We start from the raw sequence: 24,885 nt of genomic DNA, 5'->3' as shown, positions 1-24,885 counted from the left end.
CCTTCGCTGCTCATTCTTTCTCTCAATTAAATAAACTTGGAAAAAAAAAAAAGGAGTTACCACGGGACACCTCCGACGGGACCACATCCACCAGCCCCCCCCCCCGCCCCGCCCCTCAGCCCTCAGCCCTCAGCCCCCCCCCTCGTCCCTGCCCCCGCCCCCCAGCCGCCCCCCAGCATCACCTCCCTCCAAGGAGGTGCAGACTGGTTCTGCTCACCGTCCCCATCTGCAGGGACTCCATAAATCCTTGGAAAACAAATGTATAATTTATTTGTACAGTATTTCACAATTGAATTTTACAGTTTAAAAAAGGTACAAAACAGAGGACAAACAGGCGTCACATAAAAAGAAGCCAGGGACGCAACACGTTCTCGCCACGACAATGCATTTTAAGATCCGGCTCGGGGAGCGGGCACCTCGCGGTGTGGCGGGTCACGCGGAACGGCAGCATCCATCCGGGGAGTGGGGCCGCCACCGCCTCCCGCTTCAAGGTTAAGCCCTAGGCGGTGGGATCGTTCATTTCCTTCTTGGAAACCAGTGCGCTTGAGAGGAGGCAGCACCCCCCCCCCCCCCAAAAGCAGGACTCAGCGCAGAGGCAATTAGGCTCCACACTTGGCAATTCAACCCCGGCCCTTCCCTCCCGGGGAAGCTTGAGGGGCTGGAAGGGGCCGCAGGTTCTCCTCTCTGTGGCCAGCACAAGCCACACCCCCGGCACAGAACACTTTGGAAAGCACAAGTCCCCCGCGCGGCCCACTTGGCAAGGCCAAGAGTGTCAAAGAGCCAATGTAGCAACTACTTAGAGACATCACAGCCAAGACTCCCGGAGCACTGAGGTAGTAACACGTAGGAACTTTACGTGGAAACAGTGTATCTTTAATCACACATCCCTGATTCCCGCCCCCCCTCCCAGGGGGTGACCTCAATTTCCATGTAATCAGCAGGCCCCAAGAGGGTCAGCACAGCACCCCACTCCGCCGCACCCCACAATCTGAAGGGAAGAGGGTGAGGGAGTGGGGCTGGCTCTCCCCGGGGCGCCCAGCCCCACATACAGTGGCGTCTGCGTTTGCAAGGACTTCCCTTGCCCCGAGGGGTCTGTCTACACTCACCCTGTTGAGCGGGAGAGAAGGTTCTTGCTGCCTTTACATCTTGACCCATGAAGGGCTGGTCCCTTTATTTTCAGCCACCATCCAGGGCTGCTAAGAAGGCACTAAAAAATGATCAGCGAAAACCCCCGAGGGGGTGGGGGGAGACTGGCCCTCCCTAGCAATGACCCCAGCAGGCTGACCCTGAAAGTCCCACCCGGCTTTCTTCCCTTTCTGTCTCAAGCCGTCCAGCAGCTGAGAAGTCACCAGCCCCAGGCGCATCCAAAAGATGCATCAGCCCCCCGAGTGGGCTTAGAAGGAAGACCCCACCGGCCGGCCTCTATCCCTCTGCCCTGTGGTGGCCCTGGGCACCCACACCCCGCTGGGCCTGGTCACGCCTTGCAGACCAAGGGTCCAGGAGCGTGGGCCTGTGGCCTGCACAGAACTGTGGACAGTGCCGAAGACAGACAAATACACTATTTAATAACAACGAAAGGACCTTCGAATCATTTCTAAAAATACAGCACATCACGCACGGGGAGTTAAAAATCAGCCCCTTCATTTTCTTGTGGAACGGTGTCGAGGACAAAGGCCACGCGGCTTAGCCGTTTGCCTGTTCAAAAAGGAAACGAGAAAAAAAGAAACGGCTTTATTTTCTCAAGACACAAAAAGGCAGCAAATTCGTTTTGTCTCCTAGACTGACTTCTAACCGAAGCAGCAAGCTTAGCGGGGCCAAGAGACGTTTTTTTTCCTACAGGGCAACGGTCAAGGACTCGGGCTGCCGAAGGAAGGGGCTCCAGGCGGACAGGGCAGGACGGGGCAGGAGCGAGAATGTGCGGAAGTGAGCCGTGTAGCCTCGTCTGGGAGGCGCAAGTCGACCGCAGCCCATGAAGGTGCAGGTGCTTACTCAGTGCCGGCTTCCCTCTGCTGTCTGTCCCGCCACCCGGCCCTGTCCCTCCGTGCCCTGGCCAGCCTGAGCCCCCGGCAGCCACCCCCCCCCCCGGGGACTTCTGGGCTTTGGGACGAGAGTAGAGAGCAAGGTGGGGAGGGGGACAGGAACTTACCCTCATTTGTCGATAAATCCAGTCCGTAAATACGGTCACATTTCCATACACGCCTGGTCTGTTGGCTTTGGCACAGCCTGATCCCCAGCTCGTGTCCCCAATAAGCCACCAGATGTGACTCTTCATAGTGACCAGGGGGCCTCCACTGTCACCCTGGGGGACACAGCCAAGGGCGGAAGTTTAAGCCACAGCCCGCACACAAACTGGCCGTGCCCGGAGGGATGGGGTCAGGGCGGGGGTCGGAGTGGGGGTCCCCCTGGCAGTTATGACACAGTGTGCGGCTTTTGTGTCCCCCCCCCCACCAAGAGGGACAGTAATATAATCCCCAAAAGAGACTCTTCCAGTGACGACTTTTGGCCTGCATCAGGTGGCAGTTAGTTACTAAGTAAATTGTTGGCCGTATTTTAAAACGGTTGCAAAACTTATTTCTGTTCCGCTCCCAAGCCGACAAAATAAAACCCTTCGGGGCCGGTGGCCGGGCACGCGCGTGCTTTTACACCATCAGTGTCACGGCGGCTGGCCACGGCCACCCCGGAGCCGACCCCCCGCGTGCCAGGGACATGGACCCCGTGTCTGTGGGGGCTGCGAGGGCACCCTCCAGTCACCTGGCAGGAGTCGATGGTCCCCTGCAGGTAGCCCGCGCAGATCATGGCCGGCGTGACCAGGTTGTTGTAGACGTACTTGCTGTTGCAACGCCAGGGCTCGATGAGGGGCACCATGACGGCGTTCAGCTCGTCCGAGGTTTTCCCTGAGACGGAGGACAGCATCGGGCGGCCGTGCAGCCAGCGGCTCCCGTGGAACAGTGGCCTCCCTCCTGGGGACGCGCCAGTGCACACCCGAGACCGGGGGCCACGGCCCCTCCCTCCTCCTCCTCCTCCTCCCCCAGGGAGGCCGGGTCATCCCGACAGCTGACGGCTCGGACTTGGCACAGCTCTTCCCGATCAGGGAGGCCTTCCTGGCCCTGGAGCTACGGAACGCTCTGTGTTCTAGAATCTTCCTCCCTCTCCGCCCAGCGCCTTGGTTCTGGGGCTCCGTCCTCCCCAGACCGCTCCCGAGCCCACCGGGGTCAGGCTGTGTTTCCGTAGCCCCGCGGGGCTCCACCGACGGTCCGGTCCCGCTTCCCGGCTCCCCTGCCCACTAAACCTCTCCACAGCAGGGTGGGCCCTTGTGTCCGTCTACCTCTTCCCTCCCATCTCGCTCCCTCCGCGTGGGGTTCTTCCAGGTGCCACGGGCCTCACGTGACAAAACAGAGCCTCTCACCACACCCTTCCACCCCAAGTCCTCACCACCTCGTCCTCCCTGGCTCGGAAAGTGGCACTACACCCACCCTGGGGCTCAGATCCCCAAGCAAGAAGGTGACCACCCTGGATCCCTCCGTCTCCCCCTGCTGATGTTCAGTCCACCTGCAAGGTGGTGGGGGGGGGGTCTGCCCCAGACATGGTCTCCTGCCTCCAGGCCCACCTCCCACAGCTGAGCCGTCAGCGCGTCCCAGACATGATGCCCCTGCACTTGGGGTCAGCCCCCTCCTGCCTGCATCCTTCTGTGACTCCCCAGAAGCCCGCCAGCTCATGGCATTCTCCTTAGAAGCTCCCGACGGCTCCCTAGCTCACGCAGAATACAAGCCAGGGTCCTCCCCAAAGCCTGTGAGGCCCCCCCACAGCCTACACCGACACCGTCACCCCTGACTCGCCATCCCCCCCCCCACCCCGCCACACTGACCCTTCTGTTCCTTCAACAGCCTCATCATTCAGATCTCAAGTGTGGCCTCTTACCAGAAGCCTTCCCTGATCACCCCTTCAGAGCAGCCAGGCCCCCCGCCGTGACAACTTTCTGCCCTTTGAAAGCACCCAGTTCAGCTCTTTGTTTGCTAGCTGACCACATCCCGCCCCCCAGACATCCACGAGGAAATGCAACATTCCTGAGGGCAGATGTTCCTGTCTTATGTTGTGCGGTGACGCCCTCCCAGCCCATAGGAGGTGCTCCACAAACACGTGTCGATTTTCCCACTCGTCCGGGCTGCTGTGAGCCCAGGGTAAGGCTCAGCTGTGCTAACTTTCTTTACTCCAGGTGCCTGGATGCCCGGCTCGGCCACCGTCGCCCCGATCTGCCCCCACATCACCCAGCTCTTGTCCTTTCCGCCTTGTTCTAAAGGGTCTCTTGGGTGTTGTCTTGAACACTTTCCAGAAGGACGTAGACAGTGCGTGAGAGGCCTCTTTGTACCACCAAGCGCTTCTCACGCTCCGTAAAAGTGGAACCGCTAAGCTCCCCTTCTCCGGAAAGTATTCTCAGAGAGGAAAGTCAATCGTAGCAAAGCCCACTGAGCGGGTCTGCACCACGACTGTGCAGTTCCCCCCCCCCCGCCCCCGGGGCGTCGGGGCAGACGGACGCAGCTCCAGCGGCCTGCGGCTGGCCATCGCGGGTCATGAAAGCCCACCCTCACCGAGCCCACTGTCCCTGAGCCCTCGGAGGGCACGGCCGGCTTCCGGGGCAAGCCGTTAGCAACAAGGGGACGCGATCGCACAGTGATGAGGCCTCTACGCTTCGAAAAGCAGTTTCCACACACGTTGCTTCCCTTGCGTCTTAGTAAGGACACAGTGCCAGGTAGGGCAGGCACAGGTTTTTTTTTTTTTTTTTCCCATTTAGCAGATGGGGAAACTGAGGCACGGAGCCTGAGCGACGTGGCCGAAGTGATCTAATCGCGTGGGAGCGGATCCGGGATCAACCCCCCGGCCCCCCCACTTCCAAGCCCGGTGCTGGGCTCCGTGGGAACCGCGTGGCCAAGAGCCTCACCTTTCTCGTGGGTGGCCCCCCACCCGGAAATCCAACACGGCTGTTCCGGCTCGAGCATCAAGCCTGGGTTGGGCAGGCACACCGGCTTCACTTTGTCTGTTCCAAGAAGAGAAAACAGCACGAGCCAGTCTGGTCTAACTGAAGGCTATGCAGCGACCGTCTTCAGCCCGGACCACCCCCCCCGCCCCCATCTGCACGCCGCGGGGCCCGGTGCCACCACCATCACCCCAGGAGAGTCCCGGACCCCGACCTGTCCCCGCACGCCCACGTTCTGTCCCTGCCGGGCCCCTCCTTCTCACAGGCGAGGTGCTCCCTTCTCTGGAAGTTAAGCTGCTCAGAAACAGAAGTGTTTGCTAGCTCTGCTTCTAGAAATTCACGCTGAACTCTTCAAGAAACAGAACTAAGAAAGAGGCTGCAAGTAGTGAAGCTTTTTTCAAACTTAAATCTTCAAGGAACAAAAATTTGACAATAGACACTGTCGGCGGGGGACGAGGGGCAGAGAGGACACACGTGAGGCTGGAGACGCTGGCGGGCACTCCCAGCCTGAGCCTCGGAGGCCATGCCGGACACGGCCCCCATGGACCGGTTCTTCTGGGTCCACATTGTGTCCCAACTTGAATGCAAACACCTTGATGGGGGGGGGGGGGGTGGCAGATGAGGGTCTGGTCTGTCTCTGCCCGTGTGGGCTGGAACATTCCGGAGGACCCCTTGGATGGACTAGAATGGGGGCCCAAGCTAAGGGAAACCATGGCTTGCTTTTCGTTGTTGTAAACTGTTAAGTTTCTTGTTTTCAGGATTTATGGGAAAAAGTAAAGTCCTGACAAATTTTAGATCAGCGGTTCTCGGCTAGAGGCGATTTCACCCCCAAGGCAGGTCTCTCGACGTCTGGAGACATCCGTGTCACAACTGAAGGGCACCAGTGGCATCTGGTGGATGGGGACCAGGCCAGGACGGCTCCAAAGCGCCGTCCGACCCCGAAGGCCAGCAGTGCTGTGGTTGCAAAGCCCGTCTGGACTTTGACGCGTGTTGATTAAATCACGACTCTGGACGGTAGAGGAAAAGCGCGCCGCTCACTCCCTCCCCCAGCCGTCACAGGTGCACGCCCCCCGCACACAGTGCAACCCCCCTCCCTCTGGTTCCATCTTCCCGGGACACGCGGTCAAAGTCGTCCACACGCCCCCGAGCCCCACGGACGCGGTCACGTACCATCAAAAGTCAGAGGCGTCTGCAACTTCATAAGGGCGATGTCATTGTTCTTGGTCTTGGAATCATAGTTCGGGTGGGAGATCACTTTTCCCACTCGGTACCCGTGTCCGTAGAACATGAAAGATTGCCTCAAAATTCCCACGAAGGCCGTCCAGTGCCGTGGGTTGTTCAATGGTCTGGAAGGTAAAGCCGAAGACCACTCAGCACCTCAGAAACGCAAATGGGAAACACTCCTTTGGTGACTTCCAAAGTCACAAGCCGGAGCCAGGCGTCCCGGAGGCGCCATGACCCTCTAGAAGCAACACGGCCAGGCCGGCGAGGTCTCGGGCTCTTGTCCCTTGGCGCCTTGCCGTGGCCCCACCCACCCCTGCACCTCGACAATGAGGTCCATTCCTCCTGTGCCTGTCTCTTTTTTTAGTGTTTTTATTTATTTTGGGAGAGAGAGAGAGAGAGAGAGCGAGCAGGGGAGGGGCAGGGAGAGAGGGAGAGAGGGAATCCCAAGCAGGCTCTGCGCATCAGCACAGAGCCCGATGGGGGGCTCAAACTCACAAACCGTGAGATCGTGACCTGAGCCGAAATCAAGAGGGGGTCGTTTAACTAACTGAGCCACCCAGCCCCTCCACCCCCATACTTCTGTGCCAGCCGCAAACCCTCAGAACATCGGAGAACGCTGTTTCTTGGCCTGAATGCCTCCCTGAGGTTCCAAACCTCGTTTCTTGCAGGACTGGGTCTTACTTGCCTTCACGTATCAAGGCATCTTCTGGCACCCAACCGGTGCTTAATAAGTGCATGCGGATGGCTAGATTGTAGGCCTCACAGCCATTAGGGCATTAGCTTCGTCTAGGTGTTTCCCTTTTAGGAAAACCCCAGATCCCGGGAGCTATCGGAATCCGGTGGAAGGAAGTCAGGAAGGGAACACCAGTGGGTAACAAACGTCACTCCCCTCCCCCGCCAACGGCCTTCGGGAAGGGCAGGTACACCTGTCCTGCAGGTGTGCAAAGGGGGCACTGCGGTCAGACACCTTTCGTGGACGGTCCAGGGCCACACAGCCAGAGGACGGCATGGCCAGGACCGCAGCCGGCAGGAGGTCACGCTAAGTCGCTAAGTCGGAAAGACCTCTCTGCCGAGTGGTTTCCTCCAAAGGAGGCGTGTGGCCAAAAAAGTCTGTGTTTAAGGAGAAAGGAGGGGGCAGCGTCGTCCACAAAAGCGGACGCTGTAAATTATGGCTGCCCCGTCCTGAGGGCCACGCTGTGGCCAGGGATGCTTGACCGTGGGTCCCAGGGAGCCTTGGGGCAGGGCAGCGGGAAGTCCTCTGGCCTGCGGTGGTGAGGACGGGCTTCCAGGGAGCCCGGCCCTCCCAGAAGGACAGGGCTCCCGAGAGAGGCAGGAGCCGCGAAGCCGGCGGCAGGAGGGGGTCCCGCTCCCCGCACTCCAGCCCACCAGGCCCCCCCGGTCACGCCGCAAAGGGGGCGGCGGGCCCCACGCACGGGCCAGGACACCGGAGCTTGAAGAGATCGGAGACTCCGCCCCAGGTCACACGGCCCCAGAGCCACCTCCGAACCCTCGCCCCCCCCCCCCCCAGACCTCCCCCCGCCCCCGGGGACTCACTCCTCCACACAGTGGGCAGCCGTCACGATCCACTCGGGGCTGATGATGGAGCCTCCGCAGACGTGGACGCCCTGGACGTGCAGACTGGCCTGCCACGGCCAGTCCCCCGGGGAGGCGCTGGTCCCGCCCACGATGCGGCTCTGGCGGCCCATCTTCGCGGTGACCCCGCACTCTGAAGGCGACCAGCGCGGAGCAGGTGAGCGCGGGCGGGGCCGCCCTGCCGCCCCCGCAGGGTGGGCCCGGCCCCTCCACCCGAAGTCCGGCCAGGCTGGGGGAGCACCCCACGCGTTTGGGGTCTGAACTACAGAGAATGCGTCCTGGTCTGTTTCCGGTTGAGGGGAGGAGGGGACGCTCCCCCCCACCCCCCCGGAAGCAGCACTTCCGCTGGCACTTGACGCCCCCTCTCGCTGTCCCCTGCGCACCCAGGCGGCCATCCTGGGGAGCAAAGGCCCTGGGGCCTGCTGGAATCGTGGACAGACTGAACGCTCAGGGGCCCCAAGACTCCTGAACGTTGCAAAAGAGGGTGGGAAGGAGGGAGGAGGGAGAAGGAGGAGGGAGAGGGAGGAGGAAGGCGAGGGAGGGAGGAGGGGAAGGGAGGAGGGAGAGAAAGGGTGGAAGAGGCAGGAGGGAGGAGGGGAGGAGGAGGGATAGGAAGGAGGGAGGAGGGAGAAGGAGGAGGGAAAGGGAGGAAGAAGGCAAGGGAGGGAGGAGGGGAGGAGGAGGGATAAGAAGGAGGGAAGAGGGAGGAGGGATAAGAAGGAGGGGAAGGGAGGAGGAAGGCGGGTAAGGGAGGAGGGAGAGAGGGTGGAAAAGGCAGGAGGGAAGAGGGGAGGAGGAGGGATAAGAAGGAGGGAGGAGGGAGAAGGAGGAGGGAAAGGGAGGAGGAAGGCAAGGGAGGGAGGAGGGGAGGAGGAGGGATAAGAAGGAGGGAGGAGGGAGGAGGGAGAAGGAGGAGGGAAAGGGAGAAGGAAGGCGAGGGAGAGAAGAGGGGAGAAGGAGGGATAAGAAGGAGGGAAGAGGGAGGAGGAAGGCGAGGGAGGGAGGAGGGGAGGAGGAGGGATAAGAAGGAGGGAGGAGGAAGGAGGGAGAAGGAGGAGGGAAAGGGAGGAGGAAGGCGAGGGAGGGAGGAGGGGAAGGGAGGAGGGAGAGAAAGGGTGGAAGAGGCAGGAGGGGAGGAGGAGGGGAAGGGAGGAAGGACAAGGAGGAGGGAAGAGAGAGGAGGGAGGAGGAGGGAGGGGAAGAGGGAGGAGGAAGAAGGAGGGAAGAAGGAAGGAAGAAGGAGGAGGGAGGAGGGGGAGAATGAAGGAGAAGGAGGGAGGAAGGAGAAAGAAGGCAGGAGGAGGGGAAGAGAAGAGGGAGGAGGGAGGAAGGAGAAGTGTGAGTCCTCAATGCCTGGCCTGGCCTGCTGCTACTTGTGACAAGTTCTTTGCCAGAAAGGGAGAGGAGGCTTCCTCTCTGGAAACTCTGAGCGCTGGCGGGGAAGGAGCCACAGGACAGAGGCTCCTGGTCGTGCGGGCGGGTGATGCAGGGGCCTCAGAGGCACAGGCAGACGTTCACAGTGGACCCGAACCCAGGGAGAAAGGGAGGTTGGAGGGGATGCTAACGTCCCAGGGGCTTCCCTGGGTAAATCTCCGAGCCCCTCCAGTGTCTGCCCTGTCCCCGTCACCGCCAGGGCAAAGGCGGTGGGGCTCCACGAGCGTCCATCCAATGGGGGCTGCCTGGAGGTTTTGCTCGAGGGGGTGGTTCTCCTGCCCCACGAAGTGGACAGCGAGGTCCGGAGAGCCGGGGTGAGCACCACGTCCTGTTGGTGCCTGAAAGAGCCTGAGCTGAGCCTGGCTGGGGAGGTACGGCCAGGATCCCGGGTCACGCGGTCCACCCGGGGGCATCGGCTAGTTTGACCTGTTCACACTGCAGCTGAGCTGCAGGACCGGTGTTTCATTCGAAGACAGGACCAAAGAGGAGAGCACGGGGAGGGTGCCCTCCACACGGATAGAGGCTGGGAAGCCAGAAGCAAGCCAAACACGAGACGGGGAGACCCACGGCCTCCGGCGCCCCGACAGTTTCCTGACATTGCCTGTCCCCGCAGGACGGCTGCGTCCCTGGCCCCGAGGCCGGAGGCATCTCCAGGACACCGCAGTTTCAGAAAGGTGTTCCTTGAGTGGAGCTGGGGTACGGACCGGGTGCAAGGCTTGGACACATCCCCCCCCATCACCCCGCCTCCCCAGACGCAGGGGATGCATTTCTGAAGGGACAGGGTGCTCCCTTTGGAGAAAAGAAAAGGGGGGGGGTGGAAACCAGGAATCGCTTACCTATACAGCGTAAAGAAACCACCGTTTTTGATGAACAGACATCACTACAAAAGAACAGGGGGTGTTCTGGTCACTAGAATACACGAGATGCTTGACCCTCAAAATACTTAGAAATAAACATTTTCTTCCCATGGTCGCACCCCCCTGCCTCCCCAGACACAGAAGGGCTGGCGACTGAAAAGTCAAAAAAGGAGAGCAGATCCACGTGGGGGACCCTGGCATCGAGCAGGCACTGAATCCCAGCCCGGGTTTCAAGTCACAGCTGTGTGACCCCGGGCTCGTTACTTAACCTCTCTGTGCGTCGTTTCTCCCATCTGTAGAGTGGGATAACAGTACCTGGTCATAGACTGGTTGTGAGGGTAAGCACCCAATAACATGACCTACTATTTTTATTTCCAGAACTGAAAATCAGCCTCTAATTTTGTAAGGAAGTCATCTGTAACCTTCCGGGTTCCTGTAACTGCTTTACACGTATTGCACAGAAAAACGAGACGACCCCTCGTTGGCTCAGGAGCCAAAGAAAAGTTAAGTCACTCATTTGGGAGGTAAGTGAAGTTACATCTGAAAAAGAAGTCACCAGCGCATTCCGTCTCAGAGTGAATCTTCCCCCCGACAGATGGTGGAGGAGAGAGGGTTGGTTGCACCCAACGTAACCACATTCAGGGGGTCCACCCCGGGGCCTGACCGGAAGCCTAGTCTAGACCACAGTGACCAACAGCCCCCTCTGCTGGCTGCCGGGAGTGACGGCACCTGCTTGCCAATCTCCGTGTAGCCTGGCTTCATGCCAGCCCCCTTCTAGAAGGAAAAAAGGCATGAAGATACCAATCGCAAAATCGCCTCGCTTCCCAACAGCATCCAGTCCAGAGCAGAGCCCTGCTTCCTTGAACCTCCCCCAAACGACTCGACACAAGCCCAAGTTCCACACATAAAGTCAGCTTCTGACACCCTCACATCGAGATGCCCCCCGGTTCCACGGACACTGTGTGTCCCAGGCGTCTTCGGCTGTGCGGCATGGCAACGCCAAGAGAAGACACGTTCCCATGAAAAGAAAATGTTTTCTGAGGGTCACAAGGCTGACTCTCCTCCATGTGGAGGGGCCGCTGTCCGGCCACCAGCGTGTGGTCACATGGAGTCTGCGACTCGGGGATCAAAGCGAAGAGAAGGGAGCCTTCCGCACCCCCCCCCCCCACCCGGCAGCCACCTTGTGAGTCCCGGAGGTGGTGGCCCTCCCTCCCCGCGCAGCCCTGATCCCGCATGGGAGTGTCACCGGGAAGGACAGAAACACTCAGCATCGACAAAGAGCCCAGGCAGCTGTGTTTAGCTTCCTGGGCAGGCAGACCGCGGCCCTGCCGTTTTGATGTGCACCTGGCGAGCACAGCCCTCCTCCTAGGCTCACTCTGTCACGCTCCTGGGGACAGCCAGGCTGGGCAGCTTGGGCGGAAATCGGCCCCCCAGCCACCACGGCCAGCGGCCACCAGGAACGCGAAGCCGCTGCTGGCCACCCAAAGGAAAGGAGGGGTGCCACGTCACTTCACCCACCCCAAGGGCAGCCCCTGGCACCTGGCCCACAGGGAGGTGACGGCTTGGCCGGCCACCTGGGGATGAGCGATAGGGACCTGGGAGCTGACCAGGGCTTGCCCACAAAGACGCCTTGCGACTTTCACATGAAAGACTAGGCAGGTAGCAACGACGGTCTGGGGAGACGGTGAACATTTTAAACACGCGAGACGAAACAAGCAGCTCAAGCACCCCCTGTCCCCCACCCTCCCAACCAGCTAGGCCACCAATCGTGCGATCTGCTGTTCAGGTTCTCTTCCACCCACTGGACACACTGAGACCTGCCCCGGGCCACAAGTTGGCTTCGAGCTACAGGACACGTGGGCTGAACCGGACTAGCTGCTCCCTCCCGGGCCCCCCCGGGATGCCGCGCACGCCCGGCCGGGTGCCATCTGACAGGGTGGCTTGGGGGCCAGGGGACCAGCCATCCCTGCTGCTGGGGACTGAGGGGGCCCCTGGGGAAGCAGGACTTCTGGGCTGAAACGGGCACCATCCCGGGCGAAGCAGGATGGGCTGGTCACCCCCCCTGGGACGCTGACTTTCTCGGGGGTTCGTGGAGACATACCCTGACCCGCAGTCCGTCCGTCTCTAATGTCTGGGGAGTATCTTAATGCGGTCAGGAGGAGTCTCCATTTTCATTTTACCATGTTTTCCAGGGCCACCAGGGCCGAGGGCAGAGGGCACGAAGACCATGGCAAATAACCCTCAGCTGCTCCCCGAGAACGAACCACCCCCACTCCGAGTCCGATCTCCTCCCAGAGAGAAACTCTCAGCGATACTGGAATCGCAGTCCGAGAACGCCACCATGACTCCCCATGGTGTCTCCTGTTCGCTCTTGTTACAACACTTCTTAAAGGAAAAATAAAGAAATCACCAAATACCTGTGGTACAGTTTCTTATAGAGATCCACATGGTTAGCACTTGTGTTCACCCTCATAAAGCTGGTGGCCCCACTGTCATCCGCTACTCCGTGGCTAGAATAGAAACTATTCCTAAAGGAGAAGGAAAACCTTAATTAAAATAATGGCTTCATGATGAGCGACGGCAAATCCTTGGGCCGCATCGCCATACTTCTCTCGTACGGTGTTCGGATAAGGGGGGACCCCTGAGCATGTGGGAAACAAAACCACAAGATCTGATCAAGTGACGCTAATAATCCTCTTTGGACCCAATAACCCGGAAGCGTCAGGTGGAAGCCCTCCGTGGGCCTTTTTCTAATCTAGTTTGGGCGAGGATAGAGAAATAAGGACAGAGGGGATGTGAGGACATGTAACCTAAGAGAATTTACAGATGTTAAAACACTCCCCCGCTATAAAATCCCGTCGGGTCCTGAACACGATGGGGGCGTTACTATGTCCATTGGGGATGGCATTTGGAGAGATTTTGCTGGCTAAGATGCCAAGCTTCTTTCTTCTTTTTTTTTTTTAAACATAATTTATTGTCGGATTGGCTTCCATACGACACCCAGCGCTCATCCCGACAAGCGCCCTCCTCAATGCCCATCACCCGTTTCCCCCTCTGCCCCACCCCGAAGATGTCACGCTTCTTATCAAGCAGTGATTAACCTTGACTACTGGCATATGGAGAACCCCCCAGTGCTGCGCAGAAGTCACACAGAGACACTCCGAGGAAGACGTAGTGACAATAAAATCACACAGCCTTTCCCCGTGCGGCCAGACGGCTGCCATGCACGCCAAGGGATCCCCTGGGGATCCCCTGGCTGGGAGCCCCAGGGAGGGTTCCTCCTGCCTCTCCCCCCATCCCTGTGGCCACAGGCAGGACTGAATTCTCTTCCACGGCAATCTGATGCCACCTGTCCCCCATTCAAAGGCTCAGTGCGTCCCCCAAGCATGTATGCGGTGAACGTCTGCACATCTGTGCCCTCTGACCTCCCCCAGCCCCCCGCCCCCCCCCCCCCCCAGCCAGGGAGGCCTGAGGAGGTGAGGCCTCAGTGCTCCTTAAGAGCTCCTTGAGAAAAGGAGTCCCCGGCCGGCACCCTGGACCTCGGTGACCTTGACCGTGGATGGGAGCGGACGGGGAACCGGGAGTGGATGGAGGTCCAGGAGGCGGCAGGGCTGGGGGGTAGTGAGTCTTGCTCACCAGGTGCAGGGGACAGGGGCAGGGGGATGCGGTGGGCATCTGCTGGCTTCCCTGACCAGCTCTGGGAAGGAGCCAGAGGTCCCTCCGGGGAGGGCGGAGAGAATCTTCCCTCCGCTTCTGCGGTGGGGCCGTACTCACCGGTAGCCCATGTCCTGGCACGCGGCCCTTCCGTAGCCCTCGCTCCAGTCATCCTGACACACGGGGTGCCACGACTTCCTCTGGGACGAATACACCTGGAGGATGAAGTTCGGTCCGTAGAGGCGCACTGCAGCGAAGGAGACGCTCCGTAAGATTCTGGGGGCCGTCCGGACACCACTCGAGCCCCCCCCCCGCCCCCACACAAAGGCTCAGAGGCAGCGACACGAGGGGTCCTGTCCCCACGGCACTGACCACGCACCCCTTCCCGGCTCTAAAGTGCTCTTTACCCCCAAAGCACTGGCAGCGGGTGTTCAGACAAGAGCCGGAAGGCAGGAGAACGTAAGCGACCGTGGAAGGATGAATGGACACAAGGTGGCCCATCTACGCCACGGAGTGTCATCGGCCCTGAAAGGAGGCCCACGCAGGCCCATGCGCTGTATGAAAGGCCCAGAGTGGGGAATCCAGAGCAACACTCGGTGGATGAGTGGTTGCGGGGGACCCTGGGGTGGGGGGAGGGGGTGAACATAGAAAAGCCGCTGAACTGTATGTTCTCAGGGATGAATTCTATGGTACGTGAGCCGTATCTTGATAAAGCGAGTATTTAAAAATAAATGAAAAAGATAAAGGGTTTTTAAAAAAAAAAAAAAGATCTTTTTTTCAGTTTTATTTATTTATTTTGAGAGAGAGAGACAGAGACAGAGAGAGTGGGTGGGGGAGGGGCAGAGAGAGGGAGAGAGAGAATCCCAAGCAGGCTCCGAGCATCCGCGCAGAGCCCGATTCGGGGCGCGAACTCACGAACTGTGAGATTCGTGACCTGAGCTGAAACCAAGAGTCGGACGCTTAACTGACCGAGCCCCCCAGGCGCCCCCAGAAATGATCTTTAAACAATCATTTTGAACAACAGATCGACCATTCTTGCCCAACACCCCGGATCCTGGCAGAGCACCAGAGACATGCCACACCCCCCTGGTGCAAGGTTCTGCCTCTAAATTCAGTCACACTTCGCCCAAATGACCTCAGTGCTTATGTTTAAGGAAATGAAACACCTTAGACGTCGTCTAAACCTCTCTCTATGCCAGTGACTTTTCCCTCCCTAGGGGTAACCACAATCCAGAATTCCGAGAACGTTCCATGTGTGAACGGCTGCATCAGGAGGGGCACAGCCACAGAGCGGGTCCCGCCCATATGGCTGGAGGATTAACTGGTGTCGCATATTCATACAAATGACCTTGAAAACGGCATGCCGTGAAGGAGGGCAGGCTGCTAAACGCTGTGTGACGTACGACGTTCACTGATGCGCAAAAGCATGTGAGCCCGTGCTCTGAGCTCCGGGGGGAATATATGTGACTTAAAATATAAAATGAGGACCTGATTATCGCAGACCTCATTCTTGCCCCGCTTCTGTGGCCCCAACTCAGTGGACGTTCTGGCTCATTCCCTGTGACGTGACCAGCCGTGGTCTGATAATTTCCTAATGCTTCCTGGATGGGTGATCCCCGTGTGCCATGTGGGAGCTAGCCACGAGCTCCCTGAGGTGGCTAAACAAACCGTGGCCCATCCAGGCAATGGAACATCATTCAGTGCTAAAAAGAAACGAGCTATCAAGCCAGGAAAAGCCGGGGAGGAAACTGAAATGCGTATCACCAGGTGACAGAAGCCGTTCTGAAGAGGCTACAAACTGTATGATTCCGACCATAGGACATTCTGGAAAAGGCACAACTATGGAGTGGTTGCAGGGGTTGGGGGAGGGAGGGATGAACGAGCAGAGCACAGAGGATCTTCAAAGCAGTGAGGATACTCTGTACGATACTGTACGGGTGGGTACGTGTCGTTGCACATTTGTTCTAACCCGCTGCCCAAATGCAAACACGTTACACGTTTGTCCACAATGCCAAGTGTGAACTAAGGACTTGTGTTAATAATGACATACTAATAATTGGCTCATCAATTGAAATGAAAGTCCCGTACCGATGTAAGGTGTTAAAAATAAGGGCACACTGTGTGCAGGGCAGGGGGCCCTGGGGCGCCTGGGGGGCTCCGTCGGTTAAGCGTCTGACTTTGGCTCAGGTCATGATCTCACGGCGCGTGGGTTCGAGCCCCAGGTCCAGCTCTGTGTTGACAGCTTAGAGCCTGGAGCCTGCTTCGGATTCTGTGTCTCCCCCTCTCTCTGCCCCTCCCCTGCTCTCTCTCTCTCTCTCTCTCTCAAAAATAAACATGAAACAAAATTAAAAATAATTCCAAAATTAAAATAAAACTGACACTGTGGCATAGCAGAAAGTGAAGGAGACGTTTCCTTTTTGGTTTGTGGTAATTTTAGGGATTTCTTTTTTCCTTCCATCTCGTGTCTCTGCAGTCAAATGCTCACTAGGACAGGTGATGGGGATTAAGGAGGGTACTTGTCATGATGAGCACGGGGCGATGTACGCAACTATCGAATCACTCTCCTGTATACCTGAAACGAATATTACACTGTACGTGAACTAACTGCAGTTTAAATAAACGCTTAGACAAATGTTAACTAGGAGAACACGACAGCTGACGCCCCAGAGAGCTGGAAACGGTCCCAAGCTCAAGTTCTTTTCTTTCTTTTTTTAAGTATCAGGAACTTCTCGGCTTCGCTGAGGTATAAAGGACAGATAACAATTGTACATACCTAAGGGGTACGACCTGGTGTTTTGAGACGTGTGTACCCTGGGAACCGGGTGCCACAATCAAGCGCACCCACCACCTCGCACAGATCCAGCTTTCTGCCGTGAGAACACCTAAGGTCTCCCCTCTCAGCCGATCTCAAGTGCACAGAGCAGTACGGTAACTGGGTCACCTCGAGTGGTTCTCCAGTTTCTCTCGCGACATTTAATGGCCACAGAAACCAGGGCGACGGATGTAGAAAGCGGATTAGCGTTAACAATACGCATACGTTCGATATATATATTCAAGAATACACGCACCCCTGGAAAAAGAACGCTCTCTGTGCACACTTGAACGTTTTCAACGGGACGGGCGATATTCTTTAGTGTCAGAAGACGTGCATTCTGTTGAAAATAATGTCCGCTCCACAAGGTGGACAAACTGCAAGCACATCAAATGTGTGTTCGGATCCGACGCAGAAGACACGCACGATGTCACGGTCACCTGTTTTGCTTTATATAAATAATCAATGTGGAAATTAAATAATCCCAAGTTAAGGTGGGTCTATCCAATTACAAAATCTGACCCAGCGATCTTGCTTCTGGAGGTATTTCCTACCAATATTCTCCTGTGCCTGGAACATGCATGTTGGGTCCCCCAGAAGAGAGGCCTCCCAAGGCATGTCTACACCCAGGAGCACGGAGTGTGTGGCTGCGGGAAAGCGAGGGCTCACGTCCCAATCAGAAATGGTCCCAGGATGTGTCATCAAGGCCCGTGCAGTCAGCGGGGCACTGACCACTGGGAGGTGAGGACAATACAAAATATACACACCCGTATTTGCTTTTTCATCTAAAAACTCTCGGGAAGAGAAGCGAGAGACGCATATCTGTTGCCCTTGAGAGAGAAACGTGATTGGCTGGTGGATGGGCACATGACCGTGTGTGGGCGCGCGCGCGCGCGCACACGTGTGCGTGCAGGGTGGGGGAGATTGAGTTTTCCCCGCACGTCCTTGGGTACTTCCTGATTTTGATCTGCCCGGGTACGTTAGCTCAACGTGTTGAAGGAAACACAACGTAAACATTAAGAAGACAGGGAGGAAGAGGAACTTGAATTCGTCTTGCTAGAGTTCAGGGTTGCCCATGTGCGCCCGCCCACGCGTATGAAAACACCAAAAGCCATCACACCTGATCGCTTCACCACGCTCTGAATCGCTACGCCCCCTACTTAGGAAAATGGCGACAAATGTGTCACCAACACACGGGCAAGGCGGTGTGTTGAAAGTTTAACGAGCTGGGGGTGGGGGGGGGGGTCACTGCCAAGTGCAAACGGTCTCTGAGATACCGGCAAGGCTGTGCTGTGGGGGCTCACGGACCGAGGTGTCGGCCATGGACACAGGCCGCCCCACGGGCCACACAGAGCCGGCGCCCAGGGCCCAGCCTTCCCCACTGGGGGGTCCCACCAGCCGGGGCCGGCGGCGTGTCCCGCACAGGTGCCGTGACCTGGCTCAGAGGACATGCAGGAAAGCTGTCTTCACCCTGGAAGGCCCAGGAGAAGAAAGGGGACCCACATCCTCCGCGCCCCTGTGTTTAAATGTTTTTATGTTTATTTTTTTGAGAGAGGGAGAGACAGAGCGCAAGCAGGGGCGCGGCAGAGAGAGAGAGAGAGAGGGAGACACAGAAGCCGAAGCGGGCTCCAGGCTCCGAGCTGTCAGCACAGAGCCCGCCGCGGGGCTCGAACTCATGAACCGTGAGATCATGACCTGAGCCGAAGCCTGACGCTCAACCGACTGAGGCCCCCAAGCGCCCCTAGTCTGCCCCATGTTTAAATGAAACCTCGGGAGTTAGGAGAAAATGGACGGGAGAGGAGTAAAGCCACTCGTGAAATTTCTGGCGATGCCCCTGGCGCTACAATTCCGAAATTTCTGTTTGCTTAAAAACAAGTGGTTGTCATATAAACGTGTCAGAGCGTGCGGCAGGATCGAGGGCGCGGGGACATAGCATCACAGCGCCACGGCCGTGGTCCCTGCGTGCCTGGGTCACACTGCCTAACATGTTCCGCGGGAGGACCGCAACGTAAAAGCTTTTCAAGACAAATAAGCCAGCTCCAGCCAGGGGTGGAGCTCAGTTACCGGCACCTTAGACGATGCTTCGTTCCTCCATCTCCGCCCACCCAGGCCACACGGGCACGGCCGGGAAACAACCAGCCGGCGTGCTGTCCCCTCGGCCGGTGCCGGACTGAGGTCAGACTCACTCTGCGGGTGGCTGTCGGTGGATGCAGCACCGCTTCCGCTCAGGCCCCATCTCCGATTACAGCCACGCCACCACCCTTGAAATCACTTGCAACAATCGACAGAAAATACCGAAAGCAAAGCCAGGTGCCCGCTCTGTGATGATAGACACACATGATTCTAAAGGCGAGCCGGCTTTGAAAGTACATACTGCGCCCCCCCATCTCCACGTTAAATACTTCACTCCTGCAGTGGCTGCGAGGTGACGCCCCGGGCCAGCTGGGGGCGCCCTGTCACGGTGACCCAGCCCTGCAGTCCCCCTCTGTCCCCGCTGTGTGCTGCTGGGCCAGGAGCACACCCTCTCTGAGCCTGGGTCCTCATCTGCGGTCAGACCAAAGGTACAGCCTCCAGATAGCGGTTCAGTGACCTCCCGGGTGGCCGTGCCGGACACAGGCCTGGCCATCTTGCCTAGGATGGGGCCGCGGTCTCTGGGACCCCAGGCAGAGCGGTCGCGTCCCCAGGCGCACGCAGTCCTGCGACTTACCGCATCGGTTCTCGTCCTCCCCGCTGGGGCAGTGCAGGACCCCGTCACACCAGTGAGAGGGGCTGACGCAGGTTCCCGAGGACCCACACTCGATCCCGGACACCAAGCATTTGTTCTCCACTTGCAGAGAGACGGGAGGGAGACCCAGTCAGCCGGGGACACCAGGAAAACCCCACGCACCCACTGCGAGCGCCAACGTCCGCTCTCCGAGCCCCAAGCGGCAGGAGAGAAGAGCACGTCCCCCCTTTGTCTTAATAAGGAGCAGATGCGTCCTTGACCCCATCATCTACCCAAGGAAACAGGGCAGGGGGGGCCCCGGTGCATCACTTCCAGGGGGGCGGGGAGGGGCTCCCAGCCTTGGGCTTGGACAGCACCCCCCGCCTTCCTCAGGTGACCTCTGGATCCGTAAATGCCCTGAGTCCCCTGCCCTGGGTGGACGGAAAGGCCGGGCTGTGGTTAAAGAGCTGCTGCAGGCAAGGCTCGTCCCGGCATGTAGCAGGTGATGCTGCACAGAGATCCAGGTGACAGGTGGCCCCGGGGCGGCAGCTAGCGCCCCAGAGCACCGCGTAAACCCACCGTGGTCAGTACTCCACCAACAGCATGGGATTCCCGCGACCCACGGGGTAGGAGGAAGCGGGAAAGTGACTCCTAACAACGGGGACCGTGAGACTGGAGGAGGAGGATGGGGATTCTGCGTCCCCGTCACCGAACAGAAGCAACGAGCCCCACCCCCGGAGAGCAGGACACCCCACGAGGATGCCCCCCTGCACTTACTGAACTTCCAGAGCAGGACAGCGGCCAGCACGGCTCCCGCCAGGACGGCCCCCAGGGTGAAGGTGATACAGACCACTTTCTTCGCCTCTGGGGAAAGGGGGGTGGGCACACCATGTGGTTACAGAATTTCTTAGAAAGTACACTCTCACATCTCACCACTACTTGTATAGGACAGCATATCATGAGATAATAACTTTGTTTAAGTTTATTTATGTGTTTGGAGAGAGAAAGCCAAGTGGGGGAGGGGCGGAGAGAGAGGAAGAGAGAGGGTCCCAAGCAGGCTCCACACGGTCAGCACAGAGTCCACTGCGGGACTCGAACCCCCAAACTAGAAGATGGTGACCTGAGCCACAGTCAGATGCCCAACCGACTGAGCCACCCAGGCGCCCCATGATAACTTTTTATTCACTCAAAAATGAGGCTTTTAATTTTAAGAACGCATCCTGGGAGGTCTCAACCTCTTCCGCGCACTCAATTTTATGCGTTTTAGGGCACAAAAGCGAAACAGGAAGCCATGATATGAAGTAACATATACTTATGTTAAGCTCTTTTAAAAAAAAGTATCATCTTAAAATAGTCCAATAAGTGATTAATGTAAAAAATTGCCCCAAAGAGGGAAAATGCCTTGTTTTAGTAATTACAAGCATAGGCGCACGTGGGTGGCTGAGTCGGTTAAGCGTCTAACTTCGACTCAAGTCATGATCTCGCGGTTTGTGAGTTCGAGCCCCGCGTCAGGCTCTGTGCTGACAGCTCAGAGCCTGAAGTCTGCTTCGGATTCTCTGTCTCCCTCTCTCTGTGCCCCTCCCCTGCTTGCACACTTTCTTTCTCTCTCTCTCAAAAGATAAATATTTAAAAAAATAAAAAAAAAATACAAGCGTAAGATAGCAGTAATAATGTCCCCAAACTATCACCTCCCTGGCGCTGGTGTTCAAGGTAGAATAAATTGTCTTACTCAAGGCAGGTTAGCGAATGGATGCCACAGACCCACAGCGTCCCGTTCAACAGCCACCAGCCGCACGTGGCTGTTCTCACTTCAGTTACGTATCATTAGGGGTATTAAACAGTTCCGTAAATTCAAATGCTCAACAGACTATGGGGCCGGGGGCTGCTGTACGGAAGGGGCGGGTGTAGAACATTCCCGTCACTGCGGAACGTTCCATCGGGCAGTGCTGACATCAGCCTTTTGGTTGGAGGAGGAGCACTGAGCTCACATCTCAGCTACGAATAAAGTCATTTGCAGAGGGTCATCAGCGTTCTCTAGTCAAAACAAAACGAGGGGCCCGTTGTTGGTCAGAGTGTAAGCCAAGGTTCCGAGGGCAGGGCCAGACATGGCGCGCCCAGTAATTAGTGGCTCCGGGGTCGGGGGTGGGGAGCAGAAGGCAGAGAGACAGGCAGAGGGCAGGGAGGCGGAGAGGGCATTCAACAGACCCTCCGACGCCCTCTGTTTATAGGACACCTGGGTGTCCCGGAGGGTGGGGGAGGCCCGGGGAACCCCACCTGTACACGTCTGTGCTTCTGGAAGTCACCCGGGGCTAGAGTTCAGCTTCTGGAGTCAGGTGGACTAGGGCGGACCCATCTGTTTGGGCTCAAAGCCACGCCTCTCATCTTGTTATCATGTTCTTAGGAATCACCAGGGAGCCTGCTAACCAGCGTTCCTGGCCTCGATCACCAGGAATTTGGATTCCACTGGGGGGCGGGGAGGCATGAATTTGCAATTCTAACAGGCTCACAGGGGAGGCGGAGGCTACTGGTCTGAGGAGAGCCCTGAAGTTACCAGAACTGGGCAGGGCGGAGAGGCAGGGGACGCTCACAGGGGAAATTCCAAATGGCCAGTTTGACCCGTTAGCCAAGGACAGTTTCTCGCTTCAGGGAGCTTCCTATCCTATTGATCTAGGATAAAATAACGTGCCCGGTGAGCTAGAAGCTATTAAGTATTCTGAACCTCTCAAGGGGCAGAGGGCAACCTGCCCCCCTCTCACTAGGAGCAGGTGTGCAGCGGGACCCCCCGATCCCACCTTCGCTGGACAGGCATCCTGCAGTCAGCGTCTGGTCGGTCCAGACCTGACTCGGGGCTGGTTTGCAACTGTGCTACTATTGGGTTTAATTACAACTCACCGCCCACGCCCCTTCGTCGTTATCGATTCGGTCTGCCGTTGATTCGGCCCTAGCGAGCCCATGACCAAGCATCTGCATCACTGACTGTTGGCCTCGATTCCTCCAAAACCCAGTCTTTAAGCAGTGCACGCACTGGGACGCAGCGTGAAACATTTAGGACCGTTGCTACAGCAAATAGATGCGTTATGTCCCCAAGTAGCCCTTGCACTCCCGAATCTGTGCTATTTGAGGGCGCTGAAACTTCCGTTCTTTCCCGTGATGACGGCCAGGCCACCGTACGTTTGTCAAAACCCACAGGACACACAAGGGAAAGACTGATCCTAATGTAAAACTATGGACTTTAATGACAATGTATCCATATTGGTTCATCGACTGTAACGAGCGGGGCCCGCTGCGGCAAGATGAGGGGACAGACTTGGGGGTAGGAGGGGTAAGAGGGACTGCGCCCTGCTGTTGGGTAAGCCTAAAAACTACTCTAAAAAACTGTCTGCTAATTAAAAAAACATTTTCAAGGCCAAACATTAGACTTGTAAAATGTCCATTGCATCTATAGAAGCCAATAAAAAAGGTCTTAAAAATAGCAAGCCTAAAAACTACTCTAAAAAATGGTCTGTTAATTAAAAAAATATTTCCAAGGCCAAACATTAGACTTATAAAATGTCCGTTGCGTCTATAGAATTAAAAAGGTCTTAAAAATAGACAGGTAGGTTCACTCAGCTCGTTTTGAGTTTAAAGGGCAGTTTTGTAATGCAAAGTCACACATGTAGGCTCATGTTCTTCCCTTATAAAGTCACTGATAAGGACGGTACAGATTCCTGTCCAATTGCCTGTCATCGCCAGGTTTCCCCCCAGAACAGTGGAAATGTGGGTGTCAGGCGAGTGGACTCCCCTTGTCTGCCTGCCCTTTCAAGGTGCTGACCTCAAGAGGGGACCCTTGGTTTCTGATCACCACCCCCTTTTTTCTGGGAGGCAGGTACCACTGTCAGGAGTTCCCTAGCCGTCTACACCCTGGCTTCCTTCCAACCACCATGATGAACTAAGACCGGGGCTTCTGGGCGTGGCTCTACTGACATCTTGGCCGGGTCTTCCGTGGCGGGGGGGTTGTCACGTGCACCACAGGTGTTCAGCAGCATCCCTGGCACCTGCCAGTCACAGCCTCTCCCCAGTTATAACGACCAGGCCCTGCCCAGCGTCCGTGGGGGTCAAAATCAGCCCCGATTAAGAACCACGGGTCTCAACCTCCCCAACTACCACCAGAAAGACATCAGTGCAGAGGCGGGCATTTCCTTGATCCGAGAGGAACCAGGGGAGGGAAAGAGGGAACCGTATAGGCAAGGAGAAGGGGTAACTGAGGAGGAGGAGGAGGACTGAAGGGTAGCAGATGTGGGAGTAAAAAGGAGTAGAGGTTGGGGCGCCCGGGGGGCCCAGTCGGTGAAGCGTGTGACTTCGGCCCAGGTCACGATCTCATGGCTTGAGTTTGAGCCCCGCGTCGGGCTCTGTGCCGACAGCTTCCGATTCTGTGTCTCCCTCTCTCTCTGCCCCTCCCCCGCTCGCACTCAGTCTCTGTCTCTCAACAATTGGCATTAAAAAAAAAAAAAAAAAAAGTAGGGGCACCTGGGTGGCGCAGTCGGTTAAGCGTCCGACTTCAGCCAGGTCACGATCTCGCGGTCCGTGAGTTCGAGCCCCGCGTCGGGCTCTGGGCTGACGGCTCAGAGCCTGGAGCCTGTTTCCGATTCTGTGTCTCCCTCTCTCTCTCTGCCCCTCCCCTGATCATGCTCTGTCTCTCTCTGTCCCAAAAATAAATAAACGTTGAAAAAAAAAATTAAAAAAAAAAAAAAAGTAGAGGTTGACGAGAGGAGGAAGGAAAAAGAACCATTTGCGAAGGGTGGGGGAAGCAGACGGAAGCGTCGGGGCGGAATTAAGGGTGACGGCTCTGGTTGAGGGCCACAGGGGTCCAGAGCCTCGAGCAGCACAGGCCACGAGGACTCACTTCTGTGCTTTGTGATGCGCTGCGGGGGCAGGTGGAAATTCGCTTTATTGTTAATCTTTGACCGTACAAGCTGTGTGTACATGCGTGCTTGCAAAATAAAAAACCCCGTCGACAAAAATGCGAATTGTTGAGTCACTAATTCCAGTACTCGTTTACCTGCTCTATACCTGCTCTGCTGTGTCCACGGGATCCTTTTTTATTTTACTTTATTTTTTTTAAATGTGTACTTTAAAAAAATTTTTTCAGGTTTAGTTTATTTTTGAGATTTATATATATACATGTATAGAGAGAGACAGAATGTGAGCAGGGGAGGGGCAGAGAGAGGGAGGCACAGAATCCGAAGCAGGCTCCAGGCTCCGAGCTGTCAGCAGGGAGCCCGACGCGGGGCTCGAACCCACGAGCCGTGAGATCGTGACCTGAGTCGAAGTCCGACGCTTAACCGACGGAGCCATCCAGGCGCCCCGTGTGTTTATTTATCTGGAGACAGAGAGTGTGTGTGAGCAGGGGAGGGGCAGAGAAAGAGGGAGAGAGAGAGAGGGAATCCCAAGCAGGTTCCGCGTTCGATCCCATAAACTGTGAGATCAGGACCTGAGCCCAAATCAGAGTCGGCCGGTTAACAGACTGAGCCACCCAGCACCCCGCCCCCGCCCCCCGCCCCCCCTCCACGAGATCGTTAAAGCCACGAGATACGTCCGTGTGGCAACCACACCAGCCACCTCGTTCGCGGAGCACAAAGGCCTTGTCCCGCGTCTC

General features: G+C 57.2%; 1 protein-coding gene across 2 annotated transcripts in view; it reads right to left on the bottom strand.

Moving 5' to 3' along the window:
• Positions 1–244: 244 nt before the first annotated feature.
• TMPRSS2 (transmembrane serine protease 2) overlaps positions 245–24,885 on the bottom strand; it is a 36,350-nt gene continuing 11,709 nt past the window's right edge. For both annotated transcript variants that reach the window (XM_045501319.1, XM_045501320.1), the window contains exons 4-14: positions 20,028–20,114; positions 19,254–19,373; positions 13,855–13,981; positions 12,498–12,608; positions 10,060–10,103; positions 7,751–7,922; positions 6,143–6,318; positions 4,937–5,032; positions 2,752–2,894; positions 2,147–2,299; positions 245–1,695 (exon numbers count right to left, since the gene is read on the bottom strand). In XM_045501319.1, coding sequence (XP_045357275.1) covers positions 1,684–1,695; positions 2,147–2,299; positions 2,752–2,894; positions 4,937–5,032; positions 6,143–6,318; positions 7,751–7,922; positions 10,060–10,103; positions 12,498–12,608; positions 13,855–13,981; positions 19,254–19,373; positions 20,028–20,114 — 1,241 coding nt within the window. In that variant the 3' untranslated portion in view covers positions 245–1,683. The remainder of the gene's footprint in view (positions 1,696–2,146; positions 2,300–2,751; positions 2,895–4,936; positions 5,033–6,142; positions 6,319–7,750; positions 7,923–10,059; positions 10,104–12,497; positions 12,609–13,854; positions 13,982–19,253; positions 19,374–20,027; positions 20,115–24,885) is intronic.

This window comes from Leopardus geoffroyi, chromosome C2 (genome assembly GCF_018350155.1).
Source record: "Leopardus geoffroyi isolate Oge1 chromosome C2, O.geoffroyi_Oge1_pat1.0, whole genome shotgun sequence".
NCBI lineage: Eukaryota > Metazoa > Chordata > Mammalia > Carnivora > Felidae > Leopardus > Leopardus geoffroyi.
Note: the sequence above shows the minus strand (reverse complement) of the source record. Positions and strands in the feature narration are given on the sequence as shown.